This window comes from Leptodactylus fuscus, chromosome 6 (genome assembly GCF_031893055.1).
Source record: "Leptodactylus fuscus isolate aLepFus1 chromosome 6, aLepFus1.hap2, whole genome shotgun sequence".
Taxonomy (NCBI): Eukaryota; Metazoa; Chordata; class Amphibia; order Anura; family Leptodactylidae; genus Leptodactylus; species Leptodactylus fuscus.
The window spans coordinates 125,967,550-125,984,670 of NC_134270.1; the positions used below are offsets into that span (position 1 = coordinate 125,967,550).

General features: G+C 41.5%; 2 protein-coding genes across 2 annotated transcripts in view; one reads left to right on the top strand and one right to left on the bottom strand.

Annotated features, from left to right (window-relative positions):
- The first annotated feature begins 318 nt into the window (after nucleotides 1-318).
- MIEN1 (migration and invasion enhancer 1) lies at nucleotides 319-4,234 on the top strand. Its single transcript, XM_075278694.1, has 4 exons — nucleotides 319-430; nucleotides 2,355-2,452; nucleotides 2,645-2,721; nucleotides 3,499-4,234. Exons 1-4 carry the CDS (start codon nucleotides 402-404, stop codon nucleotides 3,580-3,582), a joined length of 288 nt encoding a protein of 95 aa, XP_075134795.1. The 5' UTR covers nucleotides 319-401; the 3' UTR covers nucleotides 3,583-4,234.
- A 2,322-nt stretch (nucleotides 4,235-6,556) lies between these two features.
- Nucleotides 6,557-17,121, bottom strand: part of ERBB2 (erb-b2 receptor tyrosine kinase 2) — a 60,704-nt gene continuing 50,139 nt past the window's right edge. The window contains exons 12-27 of the mRNA XM_075278251.1: nucleotides 16,862-17,061; nucleotides 16,633-16,765; nucleotides 16,466-16,556; nucleotides 16,214-16,371; nucleotides 14,985-15,032; nucleotides 14,323-14,461; nucleotides 14,113-14,235; nucleotides 13,932-14,030; nucleotides 12,856-13,041; nucleotides 12,586-12,741; nucleotides 11,622-11,697; nucleotides 11,393-11,539; nucleotides 11,198-11,295; nucleotides 10,941-11,117; nucleotides 10,129-10,405; nucleotides 6,557-9,285 (exon numbers count right to left, since the gene is read on the bottom strand). Of these exons, the coding sequence (XP_075134352.1) occupies nucleotides 8,927-9,285; nucleotides 10,129-10,405; nucleotides 10,941-11,117; nucleotides 11,198-11,295; nucleotides 11,393-11,539; nucleotides 11,622-11,697; nucleotides 12,586-12,741; nucleotides 12,856-13,041; nucleotides 13,932-14,030; nucleotides 14,113-14,235; nucleotides 14,323-14,461; nucleotides 14,985-15,032; nucleotides 16,214-16,371; nucleotides 16,466-16,556; nucleotides 16,633-16,765; nucleotides 16,862-17,061 (2,467 nt within the window). The 3' untranslated portion in view covers nucleotides 6,557-8,926. The remainder of the gene's footprint in view (nucleotides 9,286-10,128; nucleotides 10,406-10,940; nucleotides 11,118-11,197; nucleotides 11,296-11,392; nucleotides 11,540-11,621; nucleotides 11,698-12,585; nucleotides 12,742-12,855; nucleotides 13,042-13,931; nucleotides 14,031-14,112; nucleotides 14,236-14,322; nucleotides 14,462-14,984; nucleotides 15,033-16,213; nucleotides 16,372-16,465; nucleotides 16,557-16,632; nucleotides 16,766-16,861; nucleotides 17,062-17,121) is intronic.

Genomic DNA, 17,121 nt, shown 5'->3' on the forward strand with positions numbered 1-17,121 from the left:
GACAATCCAGATAGCTGTGAGGTGTGACCATCATGGGTGTGAGGAGGTTCAGGTATTGGGGTGCACATGGTTTCTGTCACATGATAATTGTAATGACTATATTCTACTTCTATGTTTCCAGACAATAATGACTACTACACTACTATATTACATCATAGTCTTACCAGTTATAGAGCTAAGGGTGCCAGGTGTAACTTACCTGGATCTGGCTGCAATATAAAGACAGTCACCAGGGGGAGTCACGTCCACTCTTTCAACCAAGAGAAAAAGATTTGTAAGTAAGGGCGGAAGTGGCTTACAATAGTACCGGAAGTTCATTGCAGAGAGGGCGGAAGTGAATTAAGGGGAATACTTGGAGACGATTTCTTGGAGTAAAGCAGCCCGGATAGTGAAGGGAAGCGATGTCTGTGAGCATTGTGGTGGAGTACTGGTGAGGACGGGCTGCGGTGCCCTCATTGCTATTACATTTGATATTGTGAGCTGCAGCAGGCACTGGTGCCCCGAGGCATTCTGGGACCTTCAGTCCCGTAACAGCTGGTGTCAGATTCATAATTTCAATAAAATTATAGCCTTAGATTAAAAATGATTAGACTGACTACATTGCATTTAGAAATAGCGCCACGTTTTCTCTTGGCTGTGTCAGGTATTGCAGCTTACCACATTCTGCAATAACTGTCACAGCCTGTGGACTATTTCTGGGGGGAAAGACAGACCCTTGCCATTAAAGAGAACCATTTGTAAGGCTATATATGAGGTGCAGTGTCCGACGTATATGGCCCTGGGGGCTCGTACAGAGCACTTTACCACTTATATAGATGTTTTTCTCACTTTTTTATTTTCACTCTGTCACCTTTTTGTGTGTCAACGAAGGGATGCTGTACCCTTTTGGGACGCTTCCTGACGGTTGTCTGGAGATGAGGCCTGTAATGGGTCTCTCTCCTCTGTCAGTCGACCTGTCCTGGGGAACCGGGGCAGGCGCTGACCTCTTTGCCTGAGCCAAGGAGTATCTCTGGTGGTGGCAGCCCGGAGAGAAACTTGGCGACTGGTAATCCTGAGTACCCTTGGTGGTGGCAGCCCGAGGGGAAAACGGATGTTGGTAGGACCATCCTGCTCCTGCAGATGGCCCTTTCGGATACTCGACCCCACTCGGTCACCTTTTGGTCCTTGTGGGGAAGAGTTTGAGTCAGGAACCTCCCTCCCCTTTAGGGGAAGGGTGCGTTTTTTGGCAAGCATCCTGGGCACGTTTTTTTTAGTGTGGCACCCACACTTTTTTCGTGCACTTGGTGTTTTTGATTGGCACTTGAAAAAAAAAAAAAAAAAAAATGTATATGGCCCTGGGGTGGGGAGGAATGGTATATGGCAGCAGAGACGATGCATCCCCTAGTGGAGAATTAGAAATGACTAGTCACTTTCAGAAAGGACTGTGCATGCGCAGTGGCGTAACTAGGAACGGCGAGGCCCTGTGGCAAACTTTTGACATGCCCCCCCCCTTCCCTACCGACACCAAAGACCACGACAAACGAACCCCCCAGCATTTCTGCGCACACTATTATGCCCCATAGTGGCCCCTGCACACAGTATTATCTCCCATAGTGGCCCCTGCACACAGTATTATCTCCCATAGTGGCCCCTGCACACAATATTATGCTCCATAGTGGCCCCTGCACACAGTATTATGCCCCTTAGTGGCCCCTGCACACAGTGTTATGCCCCATAGTGGTCCCTGAACACAGTTTTATGCGCCATAGTGGTCCCTGCACACAGTATTATGCTCCATTGTGAAAACCCATGAACAATTATTACAGTTTGGGGTCCTTTCAGACCCCAGAGTATAATAATCGGAGACCCAGAGGGGATAAAAACATTTAAAAAACACTGTTACTCCGCTGCACACTCCACCACTGTCAGCCATCTGCAATGTCGTCCGGGATGTCATGTGACCAGGTCCTGGTCATGTGGGCAAGTAGGTTCGAAGCCTACCCGGAGAGGTAAGTAACAATGTTTTTTATGTTCCGTTACCTCTTCTGGGCGTCCGATCATTATACTCGGGGTCCAAAGAGCACCCCGAGTTTATATAGTGCTTGTGGGGCCCACAGCGTCACTCACCGAACCTGGCTCCTGCAAAAACGCAGCGGTAGCGGCTGTCGCCAGGCCCCCTAATATCCCGGGTCCTGTGGCAGCCGCTACCGCTGCTACCCCGGTAGTTACGCCCCTGTGCATGCGTGTGAATAGGACTGACCAATGATAAAACAGACAACCAGTGAAAGGTGTGGAGCTGTTTTTGGAACAAATCCTATGTAATCCTATACTGCTAGTCTGTTTATTATCAGTAATGCAATGATTCTGTTTCTCAGTGAACCCTGCGGCTTTAAGTCTCACTATGAGGAGCTGGCCAGCGCTGTGCTGGAGGAGTTTCCTGACGTCTGCATTGACTCCCGTCCTGGCGGAACTGGTAAAAACGTATTTCTTCTCTATATCTCAAGTCTCACGCTAGTGTCCCTCCAACTACTGCAACTCTCAGCATGGCCTGACAACATACACGTATCAGAGCATGCTGAGAGCTGTAGTTTGACACCAGTTGGAGACCCCTATTTACACTATAGACAGTTGTATCACTTCTAATGAGATCCATTTTTGCTTTCAGGAGCTTTTGAAATTGAAATAAATGGACAATTAGTCTTCTCCAAGCTTGAGCTTGGTGGATTCCCACATGAGAAAGATGTGAGTATTTCTAGAGAAAGTCCAGAGACATAAATAGCAAACACTGGAACCCATAGCAAACTTTTGCCACTGAATAGTGCCCCCTTTACTGGCTCCCACACAGTATAATGCCATAAGGGAACCAGTAAAGGGGTTATTATAGACTGTGGAGGCCAGTAAAATGGTGGTATGACACCCTGTTAATTGGTCACAATATAAAGATCCCCTTTACTGCCCCCCCCCCCCCAGTATACTTCTTTATTGGCCAAATTTAGGCCACTGCTTACATTTTTTTTTTCTTTTAATGGGCAATTACCCATTTATTTACTCCAGCATGCAACAAACGCTATTTACATACCAATCCCTGCTCCTACCCATGGCCGCCTCTACTACCTCTTTAGTCTCCAGGGAGTCCTGTTGAATAGCATTGGTGACACCATTTGGTTACGCCAGGGCCCCATGGAGAGCTGAAGGTGAAGTGTAGGCAGGATCAGGGATCAGTAAGTAAATATTATGTTACCTGGGGTAATCGAGCAGATAATGGACTATTTAGAAAAAAAAAAAAACACACAAGATTGTGGGCCGCATAGAGGCTGCTATGATGGTAGCTCTACCACTGAGCAAGACTGGTGGCAAGACAGGGATATTTAAGATGGAATGCCAGTGCAGAAAACTACAGCTAGCTTTGCCAGAAATGGTTGATGACAGAGAATCATAACACAGGATTTAGGGTTGCTGCCCTTGAACTTTAGATGATCAGTTGTATTCAGTAACATTCATTTAATCCATTCCCTTTAGTTGATGATGGCCATCCGTAAAGCCATGAATGGAGAACCCGTGGAAAAGATCACCAACAGCAGAGCGCCTTGTGTTATCTTGTAAGAACTTCAAGGATGTGGCCTTCTAACACTGTGATCAGTCTTTCTCATGTGGGTGCTTATTTCTGATTAACATTGAACCCAATATTAGTGTCACTGAAGCCTCACTATGCAGATAATCAGAACTTCTTCTAGTAGTACTTACTACTAGAATGTACGACTACAACTACTATAGTAGTGGCTGCTACTATGCTAAACACCATACTCCTTTTTTTATTGTCTTGTTGGCAGCAATGTTCTCAGACAGGTTCTCTGTACCCCTCCTGTCTGCACCCCCTTACTCATCGTCCTCTATTGCACCCATCCTATGTAGAACTGTACATGGATTTAATATGTAGCATTGTAAAGTGTACTTACCTGGACAGACTCTATTTATATACCTGGGCAAGTGCGGCTCCACCGTGTTATCCATTGTGCAGTCTACAAGTGATTTGCAACAGAAGGTGACATTTTTAAAGAGGTTGCATGAGATTAGGAAACGGCACTCCTGTACATGTCTGGTATTGCAGATCAGCAGTATTCACCTTCTGCAATCCTAAATACAGTCCCATGATGGAGTTGCTTTTCTGAGGAGTGAAGTAGGCACTATTTGTTTCTCTCATATAACCCCTTTAATTAAGTTTTTTATTTATTGGCATAAATGTGACAAAGGAGAGAAGAGGTAATAAACAATATCTGATTTTTTGTTGTGTTTTGTACTTTTTCTTTTGAGGTAGTATATTGCTTGTTTATGGATAGACATGTCCCAATGCAAGACAACCGTATTGCTACAAATATGAGCCGTTAATAAGCCTCAATAGGTTCCATATGGAATGGTCTTCCTCTGCAGGCTGTCCCAGTCATTCTTTTTTTTTTCTAGAGTTTTGCCACAGAGCGCTAAGGCCTAATTCACATCTGCGTTGATATTCCATCCAGGGGAGTCCGCATGAGTCCGCAACTGCAAGCGGTGTGCCAGTGAAAGCACACGGAATCTGCAGCAAGATAGGGCAGATTGCTTCTTTTTCCCCGCTAAAAGCTAGTGGAAAGAAGAAGCGAGCGGCTCCCATTGAAGTCAATGGAAGCAGCGGATTTTGAGGTGGATTCCACCTCAAAATCCGATGCCAACTTGCCCCGGGTGAACTAGCCCTAAGGCTCATAAACAGGACTTGCTAAGCCCTCTTTGCATGTCTGTTCTAATTATTAGCATTTGTCACGGCATTGTCCAATTAATTTCTTATTCTTCCTAGAAACATAAGAGTATATAGACACTGGGCTTTAGTAAGGTACATCCCTACACAGCCCGAGGATACAGATACAGCCTTAATGTGAATAAAGGAGCTGGTCAAAAGACTACAAGATATTTAGTATCTGATTGGTGAGAGTCAGCTGATCCGACTGCTGGACCCTGTATGCAATAAATGTGAGCAGATCTGCATTTCCCTGGCTCTGGTAAAGGTGGTGACAGCTAATCGCAGCTCTGCTCCATTTACTTGAAGCTAGGAGACAAGCTGCTTCCATCCACATATTCTGTATTTTGGTTTTGGCAGCAGGATCATCTGATTAGTGTGGGATCCGAATGTCAGACACACATCAGTCAGAGACTGATGACTTATCCTGTGGATAGTTATTCAGTTGTCAGGCAGCACACTCCTGTTCAATTTCTCAATGGGTCTGGCTGTATTCCCTGCAAATACAATATCATATGGGAAGGAAAGTTAGTTATTTTATTTATGTGCAATAATACTGAGATCCGTATAAAATAATAAGCCAAAAGATATTATACATACAGTTTGTATGTCACATGCGGTAATAGATTTAGATATAGAACATCCAATTCAGAGTTTGGTGCATGTATGGCAATAATCAATATAGCCCAATGTTTTGGGCAAGATTGCCTTTCCTCAGACTGAGCATGTCCTGAATGAAGATCCAGACAAGGCTGAAATGAGCTGATAAGGAAGAACCAGGGGTAAAGCCTGTTTTGCAGGTGTAGATAGGAAAGCAGCAGCATAAAAATAAAGTAGCTAGCAAACTCATAAAACAATTTTTGGAGTGCTATCCCGTTCCTTCCCATGTGATACTATCCTGTAAATAGGTCGTAGCATCCAAAACACTTGGGATCTCAGGCACCCCCTTTAAATACTACCTCAACATTTTTACTGCAAATCGGCACTTTCAAATGAGTTTCCATAGGTGCATGGTTTTACAGATAAACAGCATGGTGACACACAACACGACCAGTACTGATGGGGTCACTGAACAAGTTGCTAGCGTGTCTCCTGACCAGGTGCTGCAACACATCTTGGAATGCACCTTTAAGGCCACATTAAGATGGTTCTATAGTGCCTGTATTTTGTGGCCGCACATTCTGTCTGGACAATGGGTCTATTGACCTAACTAGCAGCATCAAATGGAGTTATGGTGCTGGAAGTTAGGTCATTAGACCTTTAGTCAGGACTGCATTTGCAGCCATAATGTGGACTGTACTGAAGTCTATATGTACGGTAAATGGTAAAGAGAATATAACATAATTCATTATAGTAGGTAGTTGGGACTAGACTGATGTCAGACACAACTGTGATTTGAAGATTTTATAAAAGCCTAAAAACATTTTGACATACCCATACTGAAAAAAAAACAACAACAACTCTCAGAGGATACTTTTGAGTAGTGTACCTCCTGGCAATAAATTAACTGCTAGATATGCCTCTATGACACACATGAAGACACAGCCCAGTTGGCAGATTTTGAGAGAGACTGAGAGAATCAGGATGTTGGTTTCCAAGAAATCCCTGCCATCTAGGCCGTTCTGACTTAGGTGATAGAAGCAGTGATAACATGAAGGTATTCACAAAGACAGGCTTTGGATGTAGCCCCCCCTCCCCCCAGATTTCCTTGTGAGAAGCCTGATGCGAGCAATATAACAGGATCAGGATCATCATAAAGCAATGAGAAGTATGTCTTTTTAGTGTTTTAAAAGCTTTTATGATACAGTTGAAACAGGTTTAGATTTTTTTTGTAGCCCCCCACCATAAAATCACAAATGTGCCATTGTGAGGAAAATAGAAATTTTCTAGAAAGCAAAAACATGGACTTATAAAAACACATTCTCTAAATACAAAATCTAAAATATACAAACTTCATACAAAACAATAACAAACTTCACATAGAAAAAGTTTCAAAAACATCCCATGGTATTGTACGATAGGGTTGTGTATACAGTGATTGTGGGTAATGCGGTGTTATGCCCCAAGGTTATAGTGCAGTGGACAGAGTCATTGAGATGGATTGTGAGAAGATGGTGGTGACTGCCGATGAGTAGATGGCTCTATCTGAGGGCCTACATCTTTATCTTATTCAGTGGTGTATTGTTAAAGGGGTTGTACAGGGTTTGAGCAACATGGTTGCTTTATTCTACAGTTTTCCACTTGTCTGCAGGTTTATGGTAATACAACAAAGTCTACACTAATTTAAATTAATGAAGTTGGGTTGCACTAACAAGTATAACACATAGACAGGACTGGTGCTTTTTCTACTGTACAACCCTTTTAATCCAGGTTAGTTGTCACTTAACTAAGCTTTTTTTTTCAGTTTTTTTGTTTAAAGCTTTTATACCATGACTTGTATCAAGTATACAGTTTTATTATAGAGTACGGCATACCTATAGACAAGATCCATGACCCTTATTACACAGCAAATTGCTAGTAACACATTTAGGGTAATCTGTGCAAATGAGTAACTGAGCAGAGGGCCTCAGCCTTTGGAAAAATCTGATTAATACTGCAAGGCTGCGGTGGGTTCGGACATGATTTTCTCCTCCGTTTTCAGCACAGCGCCAGAAACAGACTGGTTGTCAGAGATACAATATTAGCAACTACAATCTTTTGTAACTCCTACCTGATCTGATAGCTTAGTTACAATTTCAATTTTCTGTCACAGCCCTATAAATCAGATGTTAAAAATACAGAAAATGGGCGAAAAACCTATAATATCCATTATTTTAATTATGCATTAGAAACACTACTTTATATCATTTGTATCATGCATGATATATAAGGACAATCTCAGTTGCCTCCTCCTATTGACTTGCATACAGAAAAAGATCACATTTGCTGCTGGGTATGACTGACATACTGGTAGCTGTCTTTGTTCTTACCTTGCATTTCTCTAGTGTAGACAGATTAGCAATCTAGTTGCAGCAATAAAGCTAGAGAGAACACTCCTAAGTGAAGATTGGATTATACCCATGTTACTAAAGTCATCTCAGGATGATGTCAACGACCACATCATGAAGTTCCAGTAGAGTGAAAGGAACCTCAAATGATCAGTTTCATGGCACTAGGAATATACACCAGTGCTCCATTGGAGCGAGCGCCGTGAAAATACGTCATAATAATGATAACTTTGGGACAGGAAAGGGATACAACGCATGTCTCCCTTGTATTTTCTTATATACAGATCACTAGTAACAGTGATTATATGGCCAGCTCCTTCCCAAGGACAATCACACAAGCTTATATGACTTCTTTATTTCCTTCCGTAGCTCTGAGTGAACAAGCCCTATTGGTCATCTATGTACACCTTAGATACAGTCTTAGACGTTACATAATCCTAAACACTCAAGCCCTGCTGCTTCACTTGGAGCTGCTACAGATCTGCACCACAGACCCCTGATCAATCTGTGTTCTGCCTTCTGGGACCTCGCTGGGACCTTCTTTCCTAGAAGTAATCCTGCATGACCCTATGGATTATTGGGTCCATGTTTAGCCCATGAACATAGTGTAGGTGCAGCTCTAGACTGTCAGAAATACTGCTAACCCAGGTCACTCAGCAACTTGTATCTACTTACAAGGATGATCCATGTTAACAACTATTTGTTCACTACAGATGTCTATATCCGTCAGTGCTCCTGAATGAAAATACAAAATTAAGATTTAGTAAAAATAATTATTGTAAATATTTAAAAAGTTATTTCCCAAACTTCTTAAACATCTACCAGATTTAGTTCATTTCAGTACATTCATCTTGCAAGTGTCTTTTGTGCATTCACAGTTCATTTCTTAAAGTTAGTTGCTTTGGGTTAAACACGCCTCTCAATATGTGCGCCATTGTCAGGTTAGGTGCTAGATACAGTGTAATGTACAGGATGTTAGGCTATAGAGGCATCCCATCAGTGGGGGTCTATGAACCCAAGAATGGCTAGAACATTCTTATCAGTCCAAAATTACGCTGGCAACTGATTGGTCCAATGCATGTTCGGCATCGATGATTGTGTAGGCCACAGTGAGTACTGCATCGAATGCCGTTTTATATGACGTCTCTTTTAAAAATCAGCTGCCCTTTATCTGGGTTATGTAATATCAACTAATCTATGCAGTCACATCCCGAGGCCTTATCATCGCCTCATCTAGTCCCAGGTATTCCGGGTTTTCTGCAGTGGGTGTGGTAAATCCATTTTGTGTAGGGTTAAGTTCATTTTCTGCTTTAAGTTCATGATTCCAGTAATATGGATTGTCAAAGGCTTGAGGAAAAGAGTTTGGCAAGTGCATTCCTGGAGGGGGAAGATAGTCTGGATTTTCCACAGCAGCCATTGCTATTGGACTCCTTGGTTCCCTGACCATGCCATTCCGGCACAGCTGTCCCTTCTGCCTCTCCAAAGTGGACACTGATGTTCTTGGTGTCCTCACTGACGAGCGACTCTTACTTGGTTCTCTTTGGTTCACGTATTCTGCATGAGAAAAGAAAAAAAAAAACTGACACCAGGGCAGCTGAAGATTTTTTAAAAAGTTCCCTGACCTCAGGAAGTGAGACAAAATAGAAAAACAGCTATAACTAACCTTTTACATTCACCACCAATTGAGAGGTCCAGTTTTTGTTTACTGGACCTGCAATGATAAGGAGCTCTTGTGCCGTATATGAACGCATCACTAAAACCAGTGACTGACTGCAGTGGTCACACGAAAACTGGTAGAAACCACTGTAGTCACACTAGATCAATGTTGAATTACAGTTATTTTCTTATTTTATTATATGTGCTTTTATTGGGGAGCTTTCTTGAAAACCCCTTGAACAGAGACTAAAGAGGACCTTTCATCACCTTCACCAATTCTAGGCTCAGGTACATGGTCCTGGAATGGAACAGACCGACAGGAACCACCCACCTGACTGTAGTGAGTCTAATGAAGGGCGCAAAGAATTGGGCTTGGTGGAGTTGTCCAATTTAGAAATCCCATTTTGTAGACAGTACTAAATTAGGTAAATCTAAGGTGAGAGAGGAGTCCTCAGTTCAGGATCTTTCTCTCTTAGTTCAGCATGTTTACATAGAGTGTCTCGTGCTTTAGAGGACCTTACTTTCCTTCTCTACTCATAGACAACCCAATGATTTTAATAGGTGGTTTAATGCTTAATTTCGCCTGTGGTGGCGTTGCACTTGAACGCCAGACATAAGTTGTGGAATTTACAGAAAAGTAGACACCTTATCTAATCCTGGCAATCTGTTTCAGCAGTGCATATAGATTGTAGAGCACATAATAGTTGTAAAAGTTGTTGTGGACTACTTTACTTCTAGTACCTGGAGGGTATGCAGGAGATACTGGTGAGATGCAGCCATCTGTCTCCAATCCCCTTCCATCCACTGTGTCCTTTCCTCCGAGCATTGTGGGGTCCTCACAATACCTGCGCTTAAGACTGTTTTCTTTGGGGTGTGGTGGATCAAACACATAGTCTCCTTCACTTAGATCGTCAGACTCACTGACATCGGATTTATGTGATAATGTTTGAGATAAAAGTGGTTCGACGTGGCCAGTTTCGTCCATTAAGAGCTGGTCTATCTGTGTCTCTGTTTGACTCTAGAGAGAAAAGTTTAGAACATCCAGTGAAGAACCGCAGTTTAACCAGCTTTACTACTACTTCCATAAAACTTACAGTTTTCTTATGCTTTACAACCATATGTATTGAAAGGAAAATTGTGTGTTTGCCTATTGTTACCAATGAAAGATGTTTACTGCTTTTCCCACATCAGCCCACAATCTCTAGATACAGCTTTGACCCACCATATGCATTACATACATAAGCATCTGGCCGACAGCTATCTCATGTTTAGTTCAATGGCCATCATGAATAAGCTGCTGCCCAACACCACTGTCAACTTATTTTTGGGGTTGAAAAGGTTCAAGTAATCCAATATGCCAGTTCTCTATTGGGTTGCCTTAAACATTGGCATACATATCACTAAAACTGAACAACTTGTGTACTGTATTGTGCGTGGCCAGCTTTAGTTGGCCACTTCTATACAATTTAGACAATTAGTCGTGTAACTCAAACAAAGAAAGGACTGGAATACTTTCAAAGAGTTACCTAATAAGATAGTAAGTTGTCTCGTACCTGCGTAGATGATATTCGACTACGATGTTCCACTGCTGTCTCATCACTTCCAAAAAATCCCTGGTGAGGAACTAAATACTCCTCAGCATCCACCAAATCCTCTATGGCCGCATCTTGTAACAAATCGCTGTAGAACTGAGTAGTCAAAGGGCTGGATTGGGCCATGAGCTCTTCATCCTGCAAGTCACTATAAGTTAGAGCGGTTTGGATGATACAAAGTAACCTTGCTATATGCCATTCTAACTCTAGAATTATACCTCAATGACTACAAAGCGACTTGGATCTCGAGCCATGCGAGAAAACTCAGTGACTAGCTCCCGAAACTTGGGTCGGCACTCTGAGTCTATCATCCAGCCTGGTGGCAAAGAACACAGAATGTCAACATGGGATTGTAATATAGATACCGTTTTTGAAAGTGAAGAGATTATAAAATGGAGATGAACATTACTTACACTTCACCATGATCATATATACATCTATAGTACACACAGGAGGTTGAGGGAGTCGTTCCCCTTTCTCCAGTAGATCTGGAATCTCTCGAGCCGGGATCCCATCATAAGGCTTGGCTCCAAAGGTCATCAGCTCCCACACGGTAACCCCTGTAATGTACAATAAACAGATGATGGACTAGTAAACTTGTACATAATGCTTCTAAATATTTCTTAAGATAACTCTACTCACCATAGCTCCATACATCACTCTGATGGGTGAATTTCCGATGCAGAATGGATTCCAAAGCCATCCACTTAATGGGAACCTATTACAAAAAATATTTGAGCCTATTACTGGATTAATGAAGAGGATATAGTCAAAAGTAGGCCAAGAGTTAGTGTATGGAATACATTAGTCCCTCAAATTACAATATTAATTGGTCCCAGGACGACCATACTACTTTGAAATCATTAGAACTTGACCATAATTCTATGGAAAACTAGTGATTGGTTTTGTAAAATTTTCCAAAATCAAACAACATAGGGCAACTCTCACCTGGTGTCAAAACAGCAACTTGTTCTGGTACAGGCAGAGAAGTATTTAACATATAGTACTGTACTATACTATAGAGAGGGCTACTAGTCAGCCCACCTGGCACTTCACAAATATAGGAGTTTTACCAGTGAAAGGACCCTGCTGATTTTTTGGAACCTCGAGCCATTGTATGTTGAGTCTAGTTTCAAGTTACAATGGTCCAGAAAAGAACATTGCATGTTGAAAATATTCTCCTGAAAGTATCCTGAGGCCATTGTAACTTGAAGGACCACTGTACTGAAGGTTAAAGGGATTGGATGAGCCAAAAAGCTGGCTGCTTTCTACTAGAAACAGCATCAGTTCTGGTGTCCAAGCTCAGTCCCATTCACCTGAATCCATTAAGAAGAGCTGTTACATCATTGAGATTAAGGGTATGCCCCATGTTTTGGATGCTGTGGGCAGGGTTTTAATGTTCACTGTCCACATAATTATATTGGTGTTACCACAATTTTACCTGCACAACTGCATGGCCAGTAACAATCATGTATCCATAAAGTTATTTGTGATGCCTCACTTCCTTAATAAGTTAATAAGCTACAAGTATATACTCATGTGACTGAAGTGTAAGCCCACTCGTCAGTACATGTTTCATGAAGATATTAATCTCACAGCTTCTTACCTTTCCACCATCTGCATGATACTCTGTTTCATCCACATCTAGCAATCTTGCAAGTCCAAAATCAGTGATTTTCACATGAGTAGGGTTTCTCACCAGCACATTCCTAGCAGCCAGGTCCCTGTGCACTAAGCGGATGTCCTCTAGATATGTCATCCCCTGAGATTTGCAAACATATTTGTATAATTTTTATATCTGAGATGAAGACTATGGCATGGGAAAAACATTTTCAACTTACAGTTTGCAGGCAATGAAATATCTTTGATAGCCTACCTTGGCAATTTGGACACACCAGTTGAGCAGATCTCTGGAGTGAATACGATCCTTATTTTCTCGTACATATTCCAGAAGACAGCCATATGGCATGAGCTGAGTAACCAGTTGTACTGTGGTTGTCAGGCAGATCCCCAGCAGGCGGCACACGTAAGGGCTTTGCACTCCTGCCATCACATACGCTTCCTACAACAAGCAGTGTTGTTCGGTTTATATATTGGTAGGTTATGTACATACGTATAGCTATAGCACAGCTGAATTTGTATTTTTTATATTATTATTAACTTCCTGATTTTCAGTTTCTTACTAAAATATGTGATATGTGCCCTTTTTTATATGGGTGCATTCATACGGAGGAAAATGGTGAGGAAATTGGTGTGGAATTTCAGCACTGAAAAAAAAAGCCTCCCATTGACTTCAATGGGTTCCTTTTTCTGCTAGCATTTTCCTCCATGTGAATGCACCCCTTCTTAAGTGAAAAGGAACTTGTATACATTCAGTGGATGAAAATCAAAAGCAGAAATCTCTCCACTGCCCTGATGGTTTACTAAGATGTATCGGGTACATAAGACTGTACACACATGGACAAATCCAACTTGGATTTTTCAAAGAATCCACAGCAGAAATCCAAGGCTAAACTTTAATTCTTTTGTTGTCATTTATTGGCGCTAATCCACAGCTTTTTCATATGGAATCTATGGCAATAGTGAACACACTGTATGTGAACTATCCCATTCACTTGCATTGGCTGTGTAATGTTAGTGTATTCTGTCAGAGAGCTGATAGTCCGTCTTGTCTCTCAAGACGGATTTAAGCAGTAAACTGAGGGTGAAGGATCAGCTCGGGAACCAATGAGAGGAGAAAAGGAGCCTGTTAAATAGAGAAAGATATATTTTTGCTGACAAGATATGTAACAAATTTTCTTAAATTCGCTTGTACTAGTGATTTATATAAAGTTTGTGGACACAATAGTGTCTATTAAGGTTTTCTGCTTCAGTGTTGCACTAGAAATAAGGTATAATAAATAAAGAATTCCAAATGCCAGCCATCAATGTATACCATTTAGTAGTACTCACATCCAGGATTTCCTTGTTTGCTTTTGGAGATGTGTTCTCACGCAATACCTTTATTGCCACCTGGATTTTTACATTCTCTCCATCTGGTATCCATATGCCCTGAAACATGTATAATTTGAGATTCAGACCCATGTCCGTAGAATGGGCAAGAAATGTTCTTTATGAAAATCAATGGCCCTACCTTATACACAGTGCCAAATGCACCAGACCCCAAAACCTTCATCTTCTTCAGCTCTGTTTCCTTGAGGATCCTCATCTGAGCCTGGTTAGGCATTGCTCCACTCGGAGTCAAAGGCTCCACCAACTAGATGAAGAGTAATAAGTAAGTATGAAGCCTTGTATAACATACATCTGCATTACTCCAGACCACATAACAAGTTAACCCTCGCACCTCATGTTCCTGTAGTATTCGCTTTAAGGTATGTTTTTTCTTCAGTTGTTTCCTCCGCCTGATGAACAATACAATAAGGACTGCGACTGTCACCAGGAGTAAGACGCTGCCCACCACTGCCACTATCATATAGGTCTGACTGTGGAGCAAAGCAATACAGGATAACGCTTTAGGACACATTAGCCCAATGAAAATCTGTTAAAGGGTATTCCCATGAACATAACCATATTTAGAATTGTGAACAATTAAAAGTTAACAATTTTTTTAAATATTAAAAATTCTAAAGTTTTGAAGATTTTCTCCAATCATCTGAGTGGTGAAAATCTTTGCCAATGGATATGACCATGAATGCAGGAACTTTCCATGGCCGACACGTTTCAGAAATCCAGTCATGATTTCCTTATTGTGGCCGGGTTATCTTCTCATCCATGTAGTGTCCATGTCTGATAACCTATCTACAATAAGGAATCCACACAATCCAAAACAAAATAAGTTCCAGCATTCATGTTTGTATTCATTGGCAACCTATCAATACACTTATCAGACTTTAACCACTAAAATGCTGCCAAATTTTTGTAAAAATTACTCATTTTAATTATTTACAAATTTAAATATGGTTAAAGGGAAAGCCCCTTTAAATGATACATTACACAGACACTTACCTGTTATTCACAATGATGGGACATCCCTTCTCATCTTGTTTATCACACCTGTGAGTGAATATAGATATTTAGTCTCAAAAGTGAGCCAATAACAAAACTATTGGGAAGGGGGATGTATTGTGTCTAGGAATAAAGGACATTTTCCCTCTAAAAGTCAAGTGTTGTCATTTTATATCCACACATTGGCTGTATCTGAGCGACATCCGATTCAATATACCATTCATCTGAAGGGGGTTTAGCTGCAATACCAGACACAGCTCACAGATTGGCGCTGTTTCGGGAAAACAAAACAGCCATTTTTTTCCCAACCTCGTACGTTCCCTTTATGTAAATACATCTATAGACAAGCTGCCATTTTTTATCTGTAGTTTCTCAACCAGTTTAACTGCTGATAAGATAAATGTTTCTAAGGTTTTCTATTCACTCACTGACTTACTGGGTTTGCTTAGGCCTCTAATAGATGCAAAGGACAAAATTTCCCACCATGGAAAATTATATTCCCATGAAAGTCATTTTCTTTGTAGAAATACTCACAAGAATGTCAAAAGGAAGGCCATGTTACTAAGAGGCCCATGGACCCTAACCCTACCTAAAGGGGTTTTCTTACTATGACAACCTCTGTCCTTATGCTCAGGTAGGATATACTGACATTGTCAAGGGGAGGTCTCCTGCATAAAGCTGCCCATAAAGAGTTGTTCTCACACTATTGGACCCAGCATGTTCATGTATAATTTGTATACCCATTCATGTACTGGCCACTGCAGGTACAATGTCTAATGTTTATGGCGAAACCATGCACAATATCCTTCCCCCAAATAAATACTTCTCACGATGCTTATGAATATGACATGCCACATATACTAGATCAACATATTTCACAGCAATATATAACACTGTAAATCAATGGATTTTCCAAGCCTATGATATCAATCACCTGTCCTTAGGACAGGTCAACAATATCAGATCAGAGACTCTGAACCGCTGATTGAAGGGGCCACAGCATTTGGACAAGTGCTTTGGACTCTTTATTGCCTACCAAGCACAATACTTTACATTATATAGTGGCTATGTTTGGTATTGTAGCTCAGCTCTTTTCATTTGACCATTTGGCCATGTGAACAATGGATGTGATGTCACAAGCCTAAGAAGAAGAAGTCTTCTTAAGGATAGGTCATCAATGTCATAGTCCCAGAAAATCCCTTTAATTGATCATGAAATGCTTCACTTACGAATGGGAGCAGTTGACAGGGCACAGTTGGCAGATACCATCTTTATCTGCGTATTTCCAAATAGGCACATAAGAGTCAACTTTTTTCCCACTTGGGCATTGGTTTACACAAGTGGCTCCATCCTTGTAATGTGCACATTCCTCACATTGATCTGCTTGCTGCAAAGAAAAGGAAGGTCTTTGGTTATAATGTCTAAAAAAGCAGCCACTTAACAGTGAAATATATGTAAGATATGGAATAAGATGCACCCACTGGGCCAAAGCATGTACTGGATCCATTTTGTGGCATGCACTCTGGATGACAGGCTATACATCGGCTTCCGTTGATCATTTCCCTTGGCTCCCTGAAAAGACATGCAGTATATATAGTAAAGGTAACTATTATGTAATTTTAGTGTAATCTTGAACAATAATACTCACCCCTCATAAACGTTGCAAGAATCCACACAGTCAAGCCCACGTAGCAGGCCATTACATTGGACACACTGAGATGGTTCACTGCCCCAACACTCCGCATTGGCACAAAGATGAAAACATATGTGTCCATCTTCCTCTGAAAAGTACACGAAAATATTACGTCAATTTTTGAGAACATGGGGTGGCGTGGGTCATTCAGCATAGCGGTCATCTTGGCTGTATCAAGACTTACCACATGTAGTTTGTGGTTTATTTCCAGTCATCAGAACAGTCTGTCTTGAATTCCTCCACATTTTTGACCATGGGACAGTATCCAAGAAGCAGAGGTTAAAGTTTCCCTCTATCAGAACAAGTCCACTGCTGACTTCTTTCAAGGACCGAAGTCCAAGAGAGGAAATTGAAAGATCACGGATGATCAGTGAATATACCCCACTGCAAAATATAAGCAGGATGTAAGATGTGATATGAAGCATTTTGTACAGTGCACTGCAT